The 21070-nt window shown below is 34.3% G+C and overlaps 1 protein-coding gene across 3 annotated transcripts; it reads right to left on the reverse strand.

The window, feature by feature from the left end:
- Positions 1-1163: 1163 nt before the first annotated feature.
- On the reverse strand, positions 1164-16635 carry LOC135835253 (uncharacterized). Of its 3 annotated transcripts, XR_010556850.1 has the most exons (5): positions 16307-16635; positions 15983-16139; positions 15644-15684; positions 11451-14656; positions 1164-3562 (listed from the first exon to the last, which is right to left on the reverse strand). XR_010556850.1 is itself a non-coding variant. In XM_065349424.1 (4 exons), the coding sequence occupies exon 4, from the start codon at positions 10374-10376 to the stop codon at positions 9342-9344; it is 1035 nt and encodes a 344-aa protein (XP_065205496.1). In that variant the 5' UTR covers positions 10377-14656; positions 15644-15684; positions 15983-16139; positions 16307-16635; the 3' UTR covers positions 3630-9341. The 3 variants fall into 2 exon arrangements, 2 of the variants coding, with proteins under 2 accessions (XP_065205496.1, XP_065205497.1); XM_065349424.1 differs by lacking the exon at positions 1164-3562 and having other exon boundaries at positions 3630-14656.
- Positions 16636-21070: the final 4435 nt, after the last annotated feature.

The following is a 21070-nucleotide window of genomic DNA, read 5'->3' on the forward strand; positions in this document are numbered from 1 at the left end:
TTTAAGGTAGAGGCAATTTCCAGTGGATTGGTTACCATACGGTTTTGGTCCATTATATATAATCTATACAGTTATCTTTTGTTTTTGTTTTGATAAGTTCCCAGGATGTTTTGTTCAAGTTTTTGGCATTTTGGAGTTTTCTATCATTTGCAGTTTTTTTTGCATTTTCAATCAAAGTTTTATATTTTTGTTTAGTTATTTTATATTTTTCTTTCAGGTATGGAGAGTCAAAAGTCTTCTTCATGCTATGTAGGTCCATTAAATTTTGCTTAACAGTTTTTATTTCAATTTTGGTTGGTAGGGGGAATTTTATAAAATTTTTTTGTTTCCCTTTCACTATACCAAATGGGAATGACAAATCATAGTGTGATAAGAATCCATTTAGGAAACTCTGAAAAGCTGTATTAATGGTATCTGTTTCACTCCAGCAGTTACTCCAGTTTTCACCCTCAAGTAACCTGAGAAAAGTTCCCCTAGTGGTATCATTTATTAATCTTTGTTGAGGTTTTAAATAATTTACTTCTTGTACCTGTTCAGAGATATTGAGCATGAACATTACTCCCTCATGATCTGAGATATGTGTTTTAACCCATCAAACGTTGCACCCTGCAACTTGCCGGCTACCTCCCGCAAGAGGTCATTAACCTATGCCGATAGAAGTTTTTCGGCTGTATCACCGAAATGAAGGGTCCGAGAGGAAGGATGTTCGAACAAAAATTGTTCTAGACACTAAATTTCCTATCAGCGTGACCAATTCAGATTTTCCCAAAATTGCGATTTCGCCCTTAGTGAAGAGGGTTAAAGTTCAGGGTGTCCACAGGACTGGAAAACCTGGATAAGTCAGGGAATTTGGTCGGTCTGAAAAAGTCAGGGAATTTTGTAATTTTTACGCAAAATCCCTGGAATTTTGAAAAACGATCAATTGCAAATTTTGGATAAGGACCTGTGATGAAAGAAAAACATTATTTTTTACTGCTCAAAAGACAAATTTTCAAAAGCTTTTGCCCTCGCTTCGCTCAGGCTTGTTTTCTTTTCGTTTTCCAGGTCAAGATGAACATTTCTAGATATTAAAAATCAAGTTTTAAAACCAAGAAGTGAACTCACAAAAAAAACATTGTTTTTAATCATCTCGAAGTACAAATTTACAAGAGCTTTTGCCCTCGCTTGGGCCTGTTCTGTTTTTTTTTTTTTTTTCTTTGTCAAAATCAACTTCCTTTGAAAATAAAAACATCATTCAAATTTTAAAATTTTAAAAGCCAAAAAAACTACTTTTCCTCACATGAAAAAACCTCGTTTTTATGCCTCTCGAAAAGTAAATTTTCAGAAGTTTTCGCTCGAGCCTGTTCTCTTTTCTTTTTCAAAAGTAGGTAACTTCTTTCAAAAAAACATCATTCCAATATTAAAATTTAATAAACCAAAAAAAAAACTCGTTTTTAGGCATCTTGAAATGAAAATTTTCAAATGTTCTAGCCCTCGCTTCGCTCGGGCCAATTTGTTTCTCATTTTGAAATAAACAAATTTCACATTTTTTCAGGCTTCCAAAAATCAAAAAAACAAAGGAAAAATTTTCATAAGTCATATGAATATTGTATCAATTGGCCAAAATTGATGCATGTTTTATTTATTTATTTATTTTTTATTTAAAAAGTTGACTATCGAAGTTGAGCTGTTTTTTATACCCGAAGAAGTATCAAGTTCGAAGAGAAGCTTATGAAGTAAAATTACCCCCCCCCCCCCAATGGCTCTTCTATGAAAGTGTGAAGTATGTATAGAAAATGAAAAAAAATGGTCTGGAAAAATGTAAAAATTTGTCTGGAAAACCTGGAAAAGTCAGGGAAAATCATTTCCAGAAATGAGTGGACACCCTGAAGTTGTCAATTTTATGAAAATTGTATTTAAAAAATGAAAAATGACAATTTAAAACGTGAACTCGATTCACGATAGACTCGAAAATATTTTGACCAAAGTTGCACACCGCAACTTGTCTGTCACACCCGAAAGAGGTCATTAACCTTTGTCAGTCTACGTTTTTCGGCTGTATCACCGAAATGAAAGGTCAGAGAGGGATGAGGGAAAAAGTGAACTGAAATTATTCTCCGTCAAATTTACTACATAAGCACGACCAATTCGGTTAAAATATATTTTTCGATTTTTGGTGAATTTTTGAAAATCAAATTTTGGCCAAAAATGAGAAAAAAAATCAAAATGTTACCAAATTGGGCTATAAAGCTGAAATTTGGGACATACCCTATTTTCGACCTGTCAAATCGATTGGAAACGATTTCAAACAGTTTTGAGCAATTCTGGAGCCTCCAGCAGATTTTTGAAACTTGAAATTTCTCCAAAATTTCCTTAAATGAAGTTGGAAAGCGGAAATTCACGCTGCAATCCAATTTAAACACGCTATTAAATCGCCTGCTGGTGGTTTTGAATCATTTTGTGAGCAACAGCAACTTTTTGAAAATCCTTGGAGTCTCCAGCTGATTTTTGAAACTTGAAATTTCCACTAAATTTCATCAAAAGCAGTTGGAAAGTTGACTAATAATTATTTTAATTTTCAGGTTTTTTTTTGGTACATTATTTATATTCCCAAGCCCTGAAGGTGAGCCCCGAAACCCAAGCTCTGTGATCAGAGCTTTTCGTCGGGGCTTTTTCGAGGCTTGTGTGAATTTTGTAAATTTCTATTGTAATTACCTTTCAGTGCATCTCAATTGTCAAAACAGATGATTTTCAAAAAAAAAATTCAGAACTTCAGCAAAAAGTTTCAATATTTCAAGGGGTTTTTGGTATACAGTTATATTCTGTAGGTAGTTTATTGTTCTTTGAAAAATGATACTTGAAAATTTGAAAAATTTGGACAAGTATTAAAAAATAAAAAAAAATAAATTCTGATTTTAAAAAAAACCGTTCCATTCAAGTAATTTTGAAAAAAGCAATCGGAATCTGTCCTTAAAATGTTTTTTTTTTCTCCACAGAGCAACAGAAAATCAAATAAGATTTTACTTTATTCTTCTCTTCACTAAAATTACAATTTCAAGCCCCAAAAAGCCCAGGAAAGCCCTGAACATTTCATTCAAGCCCTGGACACTGAGCTCTGAAACCCAAACCCAAAGTTTCCTGAGCCCCAATCCAAGCCCAAGACCTGAGAAATTTTTAATTGAAAGCCCAAGCCTCGGAACCCGGAACCAAATCATTCGGGGCTCGGGGCCTCATCCCTGTGAAAAAAGCTAAAATTAAAAAAAAATGAATGGTCTTCTATTGGCATATGTTGCATATCATTGGAAAGCTCTTTCAATTCTCTTTTGAAGCCGTTCTTACAAAAAAGTTGTAAAAGTCCACGGTGTTGAAGATAAACGCGGTTAAATGTTGCTGAATTCCCATATGCTGCAATGCATTGGTTTGTCAAACCAGGAACAAAATGGTGGATGAGTATACCCATTGCCAGGTCACCTGTGACCTAGCTTGTCATTTTTTCGCTCGCATTCGCTATGTTTGGCCAAAAATGATACACGTGTAATTCGAAAATAATTTTTATAAACCGAATATTTTATGTTTAAATTACCTGTTTATTTATTCGCGAAATAATTACTCAATATTCGAATAGAAAATTGGAAAATAATACGAACTCATTCGAATAAAATCAACACGAACAGTGGACTGTATAATTCGAGCATAAATACATAATAATACGATCATAACAACAACAATTCGAACTAGATATCGTAACTAGCAAGCTAGAGTGCGTTGCTACAACAGTGGCGCACTCGAAACTACAAACTATTCGAATTCAAACTAAACACAGTACAAAAATTATCATACCCATCAACATCCTCCCCTCAAAAATAAGGTACACCTTATTTTTAATTAATCTAAACAACTTAAAATTATCAACAAGTTAACAATTGACAAAAATCAATCATAAAACTAATCATATTACATGATACATTGACATAATTACGAGTTACGAGAAAAAAATTACAAAATCAGGAGAAAAATGATTACAAATTTGAGAATTACAAAAAATTTTACAAATCACCCTTAACAGGTAGTAAAATAAGATTCTGAACAGAAGTTTTTTGAGTACTTCCATTTGCAAACCTCAATTCTACATTTCGAACAAGACCTGACTTGTCTGGGAAAACGTCAATGACTATGGCCATAGGCCATTGAAAAATACCTTCATTATTCGAACGGAAAAGAACAACATCGTCGATCTCAACATTACGTTCCTCAACTTTCCACTTGTACCTACAACGAAGGTGATTGAGATAATCTTTTCTCCAAAACGACCAGAATGTATTTACAACGCTTGTCCATAAGCGATAACGATTACGTAAATTAACAGTTCTAGAATCCTCAACAATCAGAAGTTCCATCAACGCCGTACCTATTAGGAAATGGGCAGGTGTGATAGGTTCAATGAGACTATTTTCACGTCGATATGAAATAGGGCGAGAGTTCAAAATACCCTCTACTTTTGTAGCAATCGTTGAGAGTTCTAAAATGTTCAAAACTTGGCTACCAATAGCCTTTTCGAGTATTTTCTTACCAGATTTTACCGTAGCCTCCCAAATTCCACCTTGGTGAGGACTGCGAGGTGCAATAGTATGCCATTCGACCAAATGTTCACTCAAAAAACGTTCGAGTTTGCTCTGTTCTAAAAACCTACGAACACCAATAAAATTCGTGGCATTGTCGGAGTAAATTGCCTTAGGCAATCCGCGCCTATAAATAAAACGTTCGAGAGTATTTAAAAACGCATCAGCCGTAAGGTCTTCAACGATCTCTATGTGAACACCACGTGTCACAAAGCAAACAAAAAACGCAAGATAGACCTTGTTTAATTTACCAGCACGATGTGCAGTGCATTTTACATTGATAGCACCTGTTAAATCGACACCTATCTTAGCAAAGGGTCTACCTATTTCAACTCGACTCCGTGGCAAATTCGCCATAAATTGACGCAAAGTTTCATTTACCAGCACGATGTGCAGTGCATTTTACATTGATAGCACCTGTTAAATTGACACCTATCTTAGCAAAGGGTCTACCTATTTCAACTCGACTCCGTGGCAAATCCGCCATAAATTGACGCAAAGTTTCACCTCGAATTCGTGTGCATAAAACACACTTACGAATTACCTTTTTGATAACTGTAATAACGTTACCAATTGCATAGAAACGTGTACGAAATACGTTCAACACATACAAACGAGAGGCATGATAATTTGCTCGATGCAAATGTTCAATATAGCATTCGACAAATTTAGACCTGGCATCAACCAGAATTGGAAACTTGCTTTCATACGATAATGCAGCAGCTGATAAGCGACCTGCATCTCGCATAATACCATTTGGATCGAGAAACGGAGCTAATTCGAACAACTTACTTTTCTTATCTACGTGACTATTTTCACTAGAAGATAAGCACTCAATTTCAATTTGAAAATGTTCTCGTTGAACATGTTTAACAAGAGTAATAAACTCGTCATTGCATTCACACGTTTCCAATGGTAAAACTAGTGGTAGGATCAGCTTGATACCTACTAACTTACGATCGCATATCTCATCTTTACGGTTTGGATTGGCTATCGTTTTTAGCCGTTCAGATCGTAATCTAAAAATAAATCTTTGAACAAAAGCAACAACCGAAATAATTTTATACCAAGATAAACCATGGCTCAAAATAGGTAGGAATATTTCGTCCTTGATAAAAATAGCCATACCTACTTTGGTTAATTCTGGTATCTCACGTACCAATTCGAATGTACATGAGGTTATTTTTTCAAATTCATCAAAATTATTTAGCCACGTTGGTCCAAAAACCCACAAATTTTGTTCAAAAAATTCATTAGCCAAAATACCTCGAGTACCTAGATCCGCTGGATTTTCTTTGGTAGGTACATAGTACCAATTTTTCAAATTCGAATTTTTACCAATATTTTTCACACGATTACAGACGAAAATTTTAAGTTTAAGCGGATCTAGTTTCAGCCACGAAAGTACTACCTGAGAATCGGAAAAATACAAGACGTTCCCTGCTTCAATTTTCAATTCTCCTGCAATACGCTTCCCCAAAATTGAAGCTAACTTAGCGGCCATAAGTTCAAGATGATGAATATGTAGCGTTTTCTTTGCTGGCGCAACTCGCACCTTTGAACATACAAACGCAACTTTTATTTGACCATTTTGATCAATTGAACGAAAATAAACGACACTAGCATAGGCTTTTGTTGACGCATCAGCAAAAATAACAAGCTGACGCGTACAATTTTCAGGGTATTCTACACGAAGATACAAACAACGAGGTATAGAGAATCGATCAAGTAATTTCAAATCAGCCCTGTAGGCCAAAAATGCATCCTTCAGCTCATCTGACACTGGTTCGTCCCAAGTTCGACCCTCTAGCCAAAGCTCTTTCAAAATTAATTTGGCTCTCACCGAAACAGGTGCCAAAATACCCAAAATATCGAAAAGCTTAGAAGTATCACTAAGCATTACACGTTTTGTGATGATTTCAGGGAGTTCATCAATTTTTACATTGATACTCAACGAATCAGTTTCTGGCAGTGGCGAGGCGTGAGTTTTACTGGTAGGGAAGCAATGTTGTAGTGAAAATTTTCAAAAAATAGAGTACTTAAACTTGAGGAGCTCATTGCAAAAGTAGCCCTTGTCACATGAACTTTTAGACACGTTTTACTCGATTGCACCTATTGCCAACTGCGGAGATCATGTTGTAATGATGAAATGACCGTCAAGTTAGTCTACCCTGAGTAGCCCTGAGAGGAATTGCTTTATAGAGTTTACATTCATGATACTGGATATGCTCAAGGGAGAGCTTTGGAGATTGCATAGGTTCATGTGACAAGGGCTACTTTTGCAATGAGCTCCTCACTTCCATATAGCCTAATTTTTAGATCAGAGCTATAAACACGCGCATGCACATAAAATGCAGAACCATAAATAAGAAATTAAGAATTAGCAAACAACTAGAAGCAACTAGCGACTTGCTTCCAAAGAATCACCGTTCGACGCTCTAACGCACGCGTTAAGGATGGCAAACATGATTCTTTTTTCCCTTAAAACTGGTTTTTTGGAAGCAATGTACAGTTTGCTTCCAACACACAAATTATGAGTTTTGTAGGGAATAGAAAAGGTGCATCAAATGACATTTAAACAAGATAGTATTCTCAATTGTTTTAAAATATTTTTTCATATTTTATTGTCAATTTATACTGAAATTTTTTAATTAATTTAATTTTCTACAACTCGGAAAATTTAAAGGGAAGCATTGCTTCCCTTGCTTCCATGGACGCTTCGCCACTGGTTTCTGGGGACCAAATTAGCCCTAAAACATACACAAAATCGGTACCACCAATTATTTTCGTTTTTAAGGGTTCTACAAGTGACGAATCGAGTGTCAAAAGAACTTCAGGCGAGTTACTTTGATATTTGGTCAAATTAAACCCATATTGTGCGAGAGAAAAATGTACAGCTTTCTGTAACTCAATCAAATCTTCAATTTTGCGAGCACCGGACATCCAATTATCCATGTAGAACTCTTTCGCGATCGAATCAGCCGCTATTGGCCGGAAATAACGAGTAAATTCTGCTGTTTTTTCTAAGCATTTCGTAGCTATCCACGCAGCTGGACCTATACCATTCACCAGAGTGGTCAGTTCAGCAATACTAATCTCTCCTCTTTCAAACCTACCAACAATAGATTGAAATTTATGATCATCTTTATGTACCAAAATCGAACGGTACATGCGAAAAATATCAGCACAAATTGCCCAAATAAATTCGCGAAAACGAATACAATGAGAGAAGAGATCCTTTTGAATAACTGGACCAGCATACAGGTGGTCATTCAACGAAGTACCAGATTCATCCTTACAAGATGCGTTATAAACGATACGATAATTCACTGAACCAGGTGAGATTTTTGTGACCAAATGATGCGGGATAAAATACGCATCTGGTCTTGGTACATTCAAAATTACCTGCATGTGACCTAGCTTCGAATATTCATCAAAAATGTCATCGTATGCCTTTTTGGCAACATCAGACAAACGTTTTTCTGACCTCAGAAATATCGATTTTGCTTTCGAAAACGAACCTTTCAATAATTTTACAGTTGGTTTCAAAGGCAACGAAATAACAAAACGTTTTGACTCAGGGTCAATTTCAACTGTATCTTCGAAATGCTTGTTAATTAACTCGAATTCGGCGATCTTTTCATCATGCAAGGTTTTTTCATCAGAAACTTCATCAATTTTCATAAACCGATCGAACTGACGAGACAACTCCACATTAGAAAACCCACAAAAAGTATTCTGCTGAACAAAAAAGGCAGATTTCGAATTCGAATGGGAACCAGAAATTACAACTCCGAATTGAGAATCACGCAAGCAAATACCTTCAACAAAACGACGTTGTTCACCTAAAATAAATTCTACATATTCACTACCTAACAATATGTCTACATTATCGTAAGGTAATTCGAAATTTTCCACGAATTCGAGTGAAAACTTTTTAATAATAGGTTTTACATCATTACGATTAACATTACATGGAATTTTACCAATTACTTCGGCATCAATAGCAATAGAAAACTCAGAAAAACGAGATTTCAAAACACAACGAACTGACAAATTCAATTTAGTCGAAGTATTATTTATGCCTACTAGAGACGTTTCATTTTCACTTTTAAACATAGGTAATTTCTAGGGCTAGGATTTATATGCAAACGCATATCTGTTTTGGATATACTAGATACCGCATATCACTGTTTCTTTTGCGATTCATACATTACTTATACGAATGGTGAAATTTTTTAGCGCATATTTCCTCATATTTTGGGTATAAATGCATATATTCGCATATTTTCATCAAAAAATGCTCTTATAGCGCATATTTATCGCATATTTTGAGTCGTTAGCGCATATTTCGGAAAAAAATTGCAAAAATTGATTTAAGAAACGCAAAATTAAAAAAAAATGTCGATTTCTCAAATTAAAATTAAAAAAAAAAATTAAAACCATAGTTTTATTTCTATCTGTGCTCAGAGACAACTGGAAATCGTTTTGGAATGACAATCTCAAAGAGCATTTGATAATCGGATGTTATTCCAATGTACCTATAATTCTCCCTTTTGTAAAAAGAAAATGCTATTTTATGAAATAAATCTGAATGCGTGTATTTTTTCTGTTTATAAACTGCAATTTTAGCTTCAGATTGAAAATACCTTTATTTTGATATGCAACATGCTGCACTTTTATAGCGCATATATTCGCATATTTTGTCATTTTAGCGCATATATTCGCATATTTTCGTCATTTTTAGCGCATATTTAAAGCGCATATAATTGATTTTTTAGCGCATATAAATCCTAGCCCTAGTAATTTCGTTCGAACACAAAACTCCCTACTTACCAAACTAATTTCAGAACCTTGATCAAACAATACTCGAGCTAATTCGATTTTATTTCCACAAATTACCTTAACCACCGCAGTTGATAACAATACGCATTTCCGAGCTGAGGAAGTGGCGCACATAGTCGTTGAGGTTGTTCCAGTTTGATCGTTGGTCGAAGTAGTTGACTGCTGCGATGACGAATTTGAATTGTTTTCAGCACTGGAGTTGAGTGACGAAGGTGCAACATATTCACGATGGAGCAAAACGTTGTGAGCCCCTTGGCACTTGGAGCAATTTGGCCTTTTACAAGCACTAATGCCATGAAAAGGGTTGAAGCATTTCAAACACAATCGATTTCCTTTGACAATACTAAAACGTTCGTTGACAGTTTTTCCACCAAACACCTTACATTGGTTTAGAAAATGTGGATCACCACACACAATGCATTTTATGTTACAAGGTTGTTTCACAGCTGCTAATGATTTCTTGTCACCTTGATTCGATTTTTCGGACGACTTGTTTTGTTTACCAGGAGGTGACGAGTTTGTTTTCTCCTTTGGCTCACCTAGATTGGCAGTTTCATAGGCAAAGCTTCTGTTTATCAGGAACGATGCGAGTGATTCGAACGAGGGGTACACTGAATAATCGTGATTACTTGTGTCCCAATCCATTCTCAGCTTGTCTGGCAATTTTCGAGCAGTTAAAAATGTAACCATTGGTGAAATCGAATTTGTATCTAATCCAGCAGCATTCAACCCACGTAGACATCGTTTTAATTTCTCGACACTTTCTCGAATGTTTGTGTTTTTAATCGCAGGAAGATCAACGATATTGACGAAATGTTCAGCAATTATTCGCCTGCGATTGAAGAACGATTTATATAAACCTTGCAACGTAGGTTTATACAGCTTTCCCTCAGTACCAACGTCCTTCATCGATTCGACTGCTTTACCAACCATGCATCTTTTCAACAAATACAATTTTTGATAATCGTCATAGGCTTCATTTTTGTCAATTGTACTCGAAAATTCGTTGAACCAATCGATAAATTCACCATAATTACCATCAAATTTTGGTAGAGGGATATCGTTCAATCAAATTGTTGGAGAAAATCCAAAACCTGGATCCGAAAATGAAGTATTTGGACCAGATCGTCGAGAAGGAGTACTGCTAGCGATTGGAGGCTTCAAGGATTCCGCGAACGTTTTAGCTCGAGCAACGATTAAATTGAGTTCATAAAGTAGGTCATCACGATCCTTCATGATTTCCTTTTCTTTCTCAAAGATTTCATCAGCAGTTAAACTGGTACCAACATTTTTGAATAAAACTTCATCGACAGCTTCTAGTTCAATCAAATTTTTACGCCACGAATCGATAAATACTTCGAGTTGACAAATCATTTCATTCGATACCGTTTGCTCAACCAGAGCTTGTAGATGAGCTTTATCACGTTCACAGGCATGGAGCAGTCTTCTTTTGCTGTTGACAGCCCTTTCATAGTCAGCCTTGTCTTTGGCAGCTTTTTCTCGAGCAAGTCTCTGCTGTTTTTCGGCAGCAGATTCACCCATTTTCAACGAACGTTAAAATCAACGAATACAATTACGAATACGAATACGAACCAATCGAATTTTTTGCACAATCAACGAAATTGCACAATTACAACGAATTTTATTTCGAACATAACGAACGAAATTTACGAATTTTACGAATTTTACTTCGCGAACTACACAATTTATCCGGAATTACATCCGGCCCGAAGGACCATGTTTATTTATTCGCGAAATAATTACTCAATATTCGAATAGAAAATTGGAAAATAATACGAACTCGTTCGAATAAAATCAACACGAACAGTGGACTGTATAATTCGAGCATAAATACATAATAATACGATCATAACAACAACAATTCGAACTAGATATCGTAACTAGCAAGCTAGAGTGCGTTGCTACAACAGTGGCGCACTCGAAACTACAAACTATTCGAATTCAAACTAAACACAGTACAAAAATTATCATACCCATCAACATTACCCTAATTTTAAATTTGTAAGACGTTGGTATGTGTTTGGTTTTTTAGTTTTTCTTCCTCCCTCCCTTCTCCCAATGTTAATCCAATACAACGCAGTTGCTATCTCAAGTTATTTTTACAGGTTCATTTCTTTTAGTTAATATTTTTTCATGGTAATTATGTTTTTTATTTTAAAAATCTTTTGTTGGTTGATCATATTTTGTTTGCAAAGCACTGCAAAAACGCGTCCTGTTCGGTCGCGTTCGTCGTGTTCCTCTAATTTTCAAGTTGATATTTGGTTTTAAAAATTGTAAATATACTGTTCATTCGATTTATGTGTGCCCTTTGATTCATTGATTGATAAGAAAATTCCGATTGACGTCATTTTCTTAAGAATAAGTCATTACAGCTCGGAAATTAAAAATGGTAGATAACATTTATTACGATTATGAAAATAATAATGAAAAGTATCTCAATATGGTCGAATTAAAATGAGTAATAATAACAATAACCAACACTGGCAATGCGTAAAATTGACTAGAATAATTTAATAAGTTGAAAATATAATTTCATTCGAAGTGTCCGCACAAACCAAGTCTAAGATCCATATTGTAACATTTTGCTTGCGATCAGAGTGTCTACTGGCAAAAAAAAAAGGCAAGAAAGTTAAAAAAAAGGCGAGAAATTCGCATGAGTGGCAAGAAAGTTAAAAAATAGTATAGAAATTCCTTCAAAAAGCAAGAAAATTTCCAAGAATTCACATCAAAAATCTCTGAAAAATTGAAGCTATCTGTTGGCAAAATTGGTCTTATAACCGTAACGGTATCAATAAGTATTCGATAACTTTTTATTTTTTAAATAAATAAAAATAAATTCGTTTTCGTAAAATCGCGTAATAGAAACTATTGGCTGTTTAGTTGATTATAGTTTTTTGAAATTTCGTTGAAACTGTTGGCTGTTAAATATGTATTCGTGTATTTTTTATTTTCGTTATGAAATGTTAAATTTCGCGTTAATATTGTTTTTGTCTTTGTACGTGAAAGTTATACGAGCTCATAGCTCAAAGTTTTTATTTACGTGTAGGTTCGTTGAACCATTCCTGGGTCAACGACCAATTTCAATAATAAATATTTTTTTATTATTTTGAAATATGTTTTGATTGTTGAGTAATTCGACGAAGTTAATATTGTAGTCAGGGTCTTCGTTACATGTGTTGTTCGATTTCCCGTACACTATCCCACCAAAATTTCAAATTTTCATTTTTTTTAAATTGATGTTCTACTTTTCGAATCAAAAATTTTCCAAAAATTTTGCCCTCGCTTCGCTCGGGCCATTCAAGATGCTCTTTTCAAAAATTTTAAGAATTAAAAAATTGAAGAGGAAATTTTTGATTTCTAGGTAATACCCAAATCATTTGAAAAGTGCAAATTTTCATTTTCTGAACAGAACAACTAACTTTTCAAAATTGTTGATATTATTGTTCTCCGATGAAAATGTAAAATAAAGCATACAAAATGGTCGTTTTATCGTTTTTCACCCCAATTTGTCAACGGCGGCCACATTTTTTCAATAGGTACCTATATTTCACTCTTAAAATAAAATTATTCATGTTCCACGAAAAATTGCATTTCTCGTCAATTCGTTGACAAATTTGGGGGGAGAGGGATTTTTTTCACATATTCGTCTTCACATTGGTAAAATATTTCAAAAATGTAAAAATTGTCATTTTTAGGTTTCTAATGGTACCTACTTTTGCAACAAAAATAAAACTTGTAATTTTTTTTTCTCGAAAATGAAAAAAAATGCCCCTTCAATTTTTTGATATGTTATTCTACATAAAAAGTACTAAAACTGAGAATTTTCTCACAATTTTTACTGGGGGACATCGTGGTTATATTTAAATTATAAGTTTTTAAATCGAGTTTTTTAGGTTTCAGAAAGTGGCAACACTGATTTTGACATCATTCGTCGATTACCCTCTCAAAGTACTACAATTTGAAAAAAAGTTCAAAATTCTATACCCCGTACAACCGGAGCAATTTGCAAATGAAATTTTCCATTTTCGGCCATTTTGGAGAAATTTGAAGCGCCACAGCTCCGTCAAAAAAAAATCGAAAAAATGACCTGTTTGCGTCATTCGTCATCGTTTGATGACCTCTACACATGATCTGATTTTGAAAAAAATCGAAGAACCCTCGTGCAAAAATTCGCCGATTTGGCATGGAATGGCCCGGTATTATTTTAGCATGATTGAATTTAGTTTTGATAAGCCTACAAGATTAAAATTGTGTCTTGGTACTTGGTTTGAAAGAACACCTTACGTCAACGTTTTCAACAGGCAAGAAAAAAATGTCATGTACGAGTATAAAAAAAACAAAAAAACTGAGCATTCGTTTTAAAGGTGAAGCTTAGGTCATGTACCGCAAACTGGGTTTGAAAGAACAACAAAGTCCTGTTTTCATTCTTACAATAGAATGTTATTTCTCGTTTCGTTACTGAAAGCAGAATTCTTCAACTCGACTCAAAAAATCTGCCGCTCCATTGCAAAGCAAAGCTTCCTTTGAGAAAAGATGAGAACTATACTGCTGAACGATTCGTTTTTCAGACCAAATAAAAACGATCTCTTCAAGTTCATTCTGGGTTTTTTTTGAAATTTAATTTTAAATCTCATTTTTTTCTTTTTGTCTTCACATCAGAATCTGATGATTTTCTTGATCTCGTTCTGTTCTTCCAACCCAGTACCTTACGCTTCAATTTAAAAAAAATTCAGATATGACTTTTAAAAAAATTATAAAGCACATGTACATCGGTATAAAAAATTGACAAAATAAAAACTGGTAATAGAATGAATTATCACGATTACGCAACAACGTAACAGCTGTAAAAAATTTGAAATCCAATAACGAAAAAATATTGAATCATGTCGCAGCCCAATACCCAGTTGACCAAAGAATCGCAAATGTGCTGCTATTAATCAACAATGACGCTTTTGAAGAGGCATTTCCAGGTTTATTTTATAGCGATTAATGAGGCTTCGATAACCACGTCCTACGGTAGCGAGACACGTTCGACCGTCAACTTTGACTGGTAACGCCAATATCGAGCATACTTCTTCTTGAAACGGTCGAAATACTGTAATCGGTCGCATTGATTCTCGTTCAGCGACCACAATACAACCCCAAGTTGTACCGATATAGATTTCATTCTCCAGTACACAAATACTAGTTACCTACGTAGAATACAAAATTACCGTGTTTTTCAAACATGGACGTAGCGAAGTGGTTTTGCGGGGGGGGGGGGCAAAGATCCTAAGATTCCCAACTAATTTTACTGAAAATTCCCAACTTATTCAACTGAAAATTCTCAAGTTGGATGAAAAAAGGGGTATTCAAGTTACAAGTAGTGAGGGGATTGTATCACGACATTTTGTAGCCAAAAAATCGTAACTTTGTCGACTATAATCAAAATTTCAACGTGCTGAACACTCTGGTATTGAAAAATTTTGAAAAGCTAGTGGTTCTGTTCTGAAAGAAATGAAAAATTTGAATTTTTTATAAGCTTTGAATATTTTAAGTACTTCTGGAATTTTTCTGTTTAATTTTCATATTCTTAAAATTTTTTAAAGGAGCATTTTGAATGGCCCGAGCGAAGCGAGGGCAAAAGTTTTGGAAAATCTATGATTTGAAAAGTAGAATAACATCAATTTTAATGAAAAAATTAGATTTTTCTAATCTCAACATTTTTTAAATACAATCATAGATTTTTAAAAATATTGTAAGTTTAACGTTGTAGATGAGAATCAATTTGGGCCGAGCGAAGCGAGGCCGAAAGCTTTAAAAAGTTTGAAGTTCGCAAAGTAGAACAACATAAATTTTAGTGTAAAAATTCGGTTTTTCTGATCTCAACTTTCTTTTAATTTTATCAATGGTTTTGTGAAATTCTTAGTGTGAAAAAAAGAACTAAATTGGCCCGAGTGAAGCAATGGCAAAAGTTTTGGAAAATATTGTGTGACTTGAAATGGAAAAATAAAACATCAATTTTAATAAAAGAATCCAGTTTTTCTGGTCTCAATATTTTTCAAATTCAATCATACGTTTCTTGAAATTGTAACTTAGTAGAAGAGAATCAAATTGGCCGGAGCGAAAATCATCTCGTAATTATTTCATTCGATACAACAAAAAAACCTCAGCATGAACATGAAACGAAAAATACATACTTTAGCTTCACCTCTAGTACCGCAAGCAGTGTTTGGATTGGCTGTGGAAAAATAAGCACAGTGTGTTAATCGAACGAATATTTAAATCTATAAAGCTTCCTTTATAGTGGCGATAAGCTGGCAATAGAAAATTTCTACAGAAAATCGTGGGATTTTTTCAGACTCAATTTTAAGCACTTTTGAACCTCTAAACTTGTAAAATGTTGACTTTTCCATAGAAAATTGATAAAATTCCACAGCCAGTAAAAATGCTTCCATTTGAATGTACACATTTGTCTTTTCTGTAGAAAAATTCCACGGCCACTATAAAGGAATCTTAATGCAGAAGGAGAAACATACCTCCAGACTGTAACAATACTCTTAAACATTTTGAATTTTCTGTAGTTGCTGCAGCATGTAACGGAGTACGTCCCCAAGCGTCTTGACTATTGATATATGCCAGCTGTTCGCCTCTTAGTAAATCTTCCAGCAGTTCAGCATTATCCCACAATGCCGCCTTTGCAAAAATACACCATAATTTTGATTCAAATCAGGCAATAGATACGTAGCTACGATGTTATAATAATAATTTCGACTCACTCATTCGCAGGTTTACACATGTTTAATAAGGTCGACAACAAATTATTTTACTCCTGATCTATTGTAAGACGAAAAACGGCTCACCTGGTGAAGAAGTCTGCCTGGAAAATCCTCTTCTTCCTGTTCACCAAAGGTGTCTTGATAATCCATGCTAGTACAACATGTTAATTATAAGGTTAATACTGATCCGGTAAATTGAGCGAATTGTAGAAAAATTAAAATGAAAAACACATCGTAAGGCCTTTTTATAATGCTACGGCAAAAACGTAAAACAGTTGTACACAAAATTTCAAAGTGCTTTTTTTTTACAGCAGAGTAAAATTAATCGTAAGAAGCTACGGCTAAGTAAAATTAATTTTACTTTGCCGTGAAAAAAGCACTTTGAAATTTTGTACTGTAGTGGAGTACTGATAATTTTTGGAATTTTTAAATTTTTGATAAGAAAAGAAAATAAGAACATGTGAACAACGAGAAAACTGGATAGCGTAAATGTAGCGATTCGACATAACTGCTGTTGGAGTTGCATACTTCATTTCTGCAGGTGATGGAAAACTGAAACTGAAACTGGTTGAAAACTTGAACTGAAATGGAGAAACTGAAACTAGAACTGAAATGAGAAAAACTTAAACTGAAAACTGAAAACTTGGACTGAAAAAAATAAAACTGAAACTGAAAACTAAAAACTTGAACTGAAAAAAATTAAACTGAAACTAAAAACTAAAAACTTGAACTGAAATGTAAAAGTTTTGCCATTCAATGAATTTTGTCGACAAAATCATCAATCTATTTTCAAAAATTTTCATTTTTTTCAAAAGCTTTTGCCCTCGCTTCGCTAGGGCTAATTTGAATTGCACCCCTCCTTTCCGCTAAGAGTCAGAAGTCAGAGTTTGAAAAAACCATTGATGAAATTTAGAAAAAGTTGAATTCAGAAAAACCGAATGGCGAATTCTCCCAATAAAATTGATATTTTATATTGTTCTAATTTTTGAACAACAAATTATCCAATCTTTTGCCCTCGCCGAGTTGCCAGCCTGGGTCAAATGTCAATTGTCATTGTCAATTTGATTCTCTTCTCAGGGTTACAATTTCAAAAAACCTATTGAATTTGAAAAATGTTGAGATCAGAAAAACCTAATTTTTTCATTAAAATTGATATTGTAAATTTTCCAAAACTGAAAACTTTTGGCCTCGCTTTGCTGGGGCCATTCAAGATGCTACTTGTAAGTATACAAAAAATGCAAATTTTTCACTTTTTCTGAACAGAACTGATGAACTGAACTACTGGATTTTCAAAGTTTTTTGATACTACAGTGCTCACTGCTCAGCACGTTAATTATAAAATTTTGATTATTGTGGCAAAATAACAATTTATTGTCGGCAAAAGGACGATGCAATCCTCCTTCCAAGTAGCATACTATTTATTAACTTGTCTTTTTTTCAGCCCCCAGGCCAGGATTTTATTTATTCATACTCAATTTTTGAGTTTGAAATGTTTGAATTTGAAATATGAAGTTTCTGTTGCAAAGTAGCAAATTAGATTATAGTAGGGGAGCCCACTTAAGGATAAATTGCACCCCCCGGTCGATCCTCCGGGGCAACTTTTTTCTTAAAGGGGGAGTCCTAAGGAACATTTCTAGCCCTTGTACTCAAAAAAAAGTGGCCCTACTTACAAAATGGCCGCCATTTTGAAAGGTAGATCGAAAAATCAAGCAAAAATTTATTACCTGTCAACATTTCAAGTGTTAAAAGTACGTTTTTCGATTTTTGGCGAATTTTTGAAAATCAAATTTAGGCCAAAAATGAGAGGAAAAATCAAAATTTCGCCAAATAGACCAAGAAAGCTGAAATTTGGGATACACCCTATTTTCGACATGCCAAATCGATTGGAAACTGTTTCAAACCGTTTAGAGCAGTTCTGGAGCCTCCAGCAGATTTTTGAAACTCGAAATTCCCATCAAAATTTCATCAAATGGAGTTGTATAGCCGAAATTTACTCTGCAAACTAATTTCAATACGCTACGAAGTCAACTGCAGGGGAATTTTAAGTCGTTTTGGAGCCTCCGGCGACTTTTTGTAAATTACTGGAGCCTCCATCAGATTTTTGAAACTTTATAAATTTCCAAAAAATTTCATCAAACTGAGATGGAAAGTCAAAATGTATTCTGCAAACTAATTTCAATACGCTACGAAGTCGTCTGCTGGTGGATTTCAAGACGTTTTGGAGCCTTCAGCGACTTTTTGAGAGGTCATGTGGTGTTTTTTGGAAAATTGAAATTTCCAAAAAGTAGCTGGAAGCTTCAAAATCATTTAAAACCATTTGAAACCACCATGTAGTTGACTTCATATCATATTGCAATTAGTTTGCGAAGTAAATTTCAGCTTGCCAACTTCATGTGATAAAATGTTTCGGGAATTTCAAGTTTCAAAAACCTACTGGTGGCTCCAGTAATTTTCAAAAAGTCATTGGGAGGCTCCAAACTGATTTGGACCCACTTGAAGTCGTCTTCAGAGGATGTTAAAATTGGAGTGTAGAGTAAATTTAAGCTTTCCATCGCCATTTGATAAAATTTTGTGAAAATTTCAAATTTCAAAAATCTGATGGAGGCTCCAGGAATAATCAAAAAGTCGCCGGAGGCTCCAAAACGACTTGAAATTCACCTGCAGTACTTCGTAGCGAATTGAAATTAGTTTACAGAATAAATTTCAGCTTTCCAACTCCATGTTGGTGAAATTTTGTGGGAATTTCGAGTTTCAAAAATCTGCTGGAGGCCCCAGAACTGCTCGAACCGGTTTGAAACAGTTTCCAATCGATTTGTCATGTCGAAAATAGGGTGTGTCCCAAATTTCAGCTTTCTTGGTCTATTTGGTAAAATTTTGATTTTTCCTCTCATTTTTGGCCTAAATTTGATTTTCAAAAATTCACCAAAAATCGAAAAACGTACTTTAGCACTTGAATTTTGACAGGTGATAAATTTTTGCTTGATCTTTCGATCTACCTTTGTACGGTTTAAAAAATTTTGTGCAAGTCCTATGTTGGAACACAACACGAAATCTGCGATTTCGGCTCACTTGTCAATCAAAATGGCCGCCATTGTGTAAGTAGGGCCAAGTTTTTTTTTCAAGTACAAGGGCTAGAAATGTTCCTTAGGACTTCCCCTTCAAGAAAAAAGTTGTCCCGAAGGATCGACGAGGGTGTGCAATATATCCTTAAAAGGGCTCCCCGACTATTAAATTAATGTATGAGTATGAAAAAATTCATGAAAGAAAAGAAGATTTTTTTTTCCATTTCGTTTTGAACCTTAATAAATGATGAAAACTGAAACTGAAATGAAAAACTGAAACTAAAAACTTGAACTGAAAAATTCAAAACTGAAAACTGAAACTAAAAACTTGAACTGAAAAAAATGAAACTGAAACTAAAAACTGAAAACTTGAACTGAAAAAAATGAAACTGAAACTAAAAACTGAAAACTTGAACTGAAAAAAATGAAACTGAAACTAAAAACTGAAAACTTGAACTGAAAAAAATAAAACTGAAACTAAAAACTAGAAACTTGAACTGAAATGAAAAAGTTTTGCCATCACTGTTAACGGTGGCCTCTATAATCAATTTAAAAATGAAACTTTTGAGTTTGACGCCTGTCGCCTTTAGGCCTTTAACTGCTCAGATTTTTACAGTACAGCCAACTTGCCGCTAGTTTTTAACGATCAATTCAATGGATTTAACTCAAGTTGTAAGTCGAGCTTTTATATACTCTGTTCCAAATAAGAAACGCAAACTTTTCTAGGAGCAAAAACATAGGGTCCAAACGAATAAGCAAGGTTGAGCACTACGCTAAACCAACAAAATTGATAATCGGTTTTCTTTTCGTTGCTGTGTAATGTTGTTTACCTCCCCGTCAGTTCCCCGAACATCACTCCTCGTCGTGTGTTGCGGGTTGTCAGTTTGCGTTTCTTATTTGGAACAGACTATAGCTTTGAAATTCAAATTTCAGTTTTTAATAATTGAAATTGAAAGAACATGGAACCAAAACCAAACTAATTAAAACTCCACATACTTACCATAATATTTTTGAACATAAAAGTTAAACTTAAAACACATAGGTAAACCAAAGATTTCATCTTTTGAATCGATCTTGTCTCCTGTCATTGGTTTGATTTCGAATTTCGAAACCAGTGCAGTGCACGACATGCTACCAATAATTATTAATTTATTAGTAATCAATTACACATTCCAGTTCAGTTTTAAGAGGTCGATAATATTTTTCTGGAAGATTTCATGAAATATTATTTTTTGGAGCAAAGTAAGTAACACAATGTGAATAAATTCTTCAATTCAAGGAATTCAACTATCACACATTACCAACTACCGTTTTGAGCCATTCTCAAGTCTCCAGCGATTTTTCACTCATTTTCAGAAATTTCGAATTGTTTTGGAGGGGTCTAAAATGAACTGTCAAGTCGTATATTCGTGTAACTTTGATTGACGTCTGTTGAGTAGCCTTACTACTTACGATCATTACAGGTGGTCACCACGAAATTATGAGAGTGCAAGTTCAAAATTCAACTATTAACCGATTCGAAAATTCCAAAATAAGTGATGACATAAACAATTCTTCAAAGGATGTATTCTACAAGCTGGTATCTTGGATCTTATGAGGAAAAAATTTCATTTTACATTGATGAAGTTGGAAATCATTGTATTGAAAAATGGAATGGATCTTTCTTTTTAAATAGGTACTTAGATACTTTTTATAGAGATCAAATAAGCTCAAATACTTCAACTTGTCCTTCGTAGTTTCGTAGTTAATTATTAACTTTGGAATTTCTCATTAAAAAAAAAAAAAA

Source organism: Planococcus citri, chromosome 2 (assembly GCF_950023065.1).
Source record: "Planococcus citri chromosome 2, ihPlaCitr1.1, whole genome shotgun sequence".
Taxonomy (NCBI): Eukaryota; Metazoa; Arthropoda; class Insecta; order Hemiptera; family Pseudococcidae; genus Planococcus; species Planococcus citri.

Bases quoted from the DNA above. Each gene is read 5' to 3' on its own strand.
- LOC135835253 (XM_065349424.1), bottom strand. From the start codon at position 10,376: ATGGTTGGTAAAGCAGTCGAATCGATGAAGGACGTTGGTACTGAGGGA.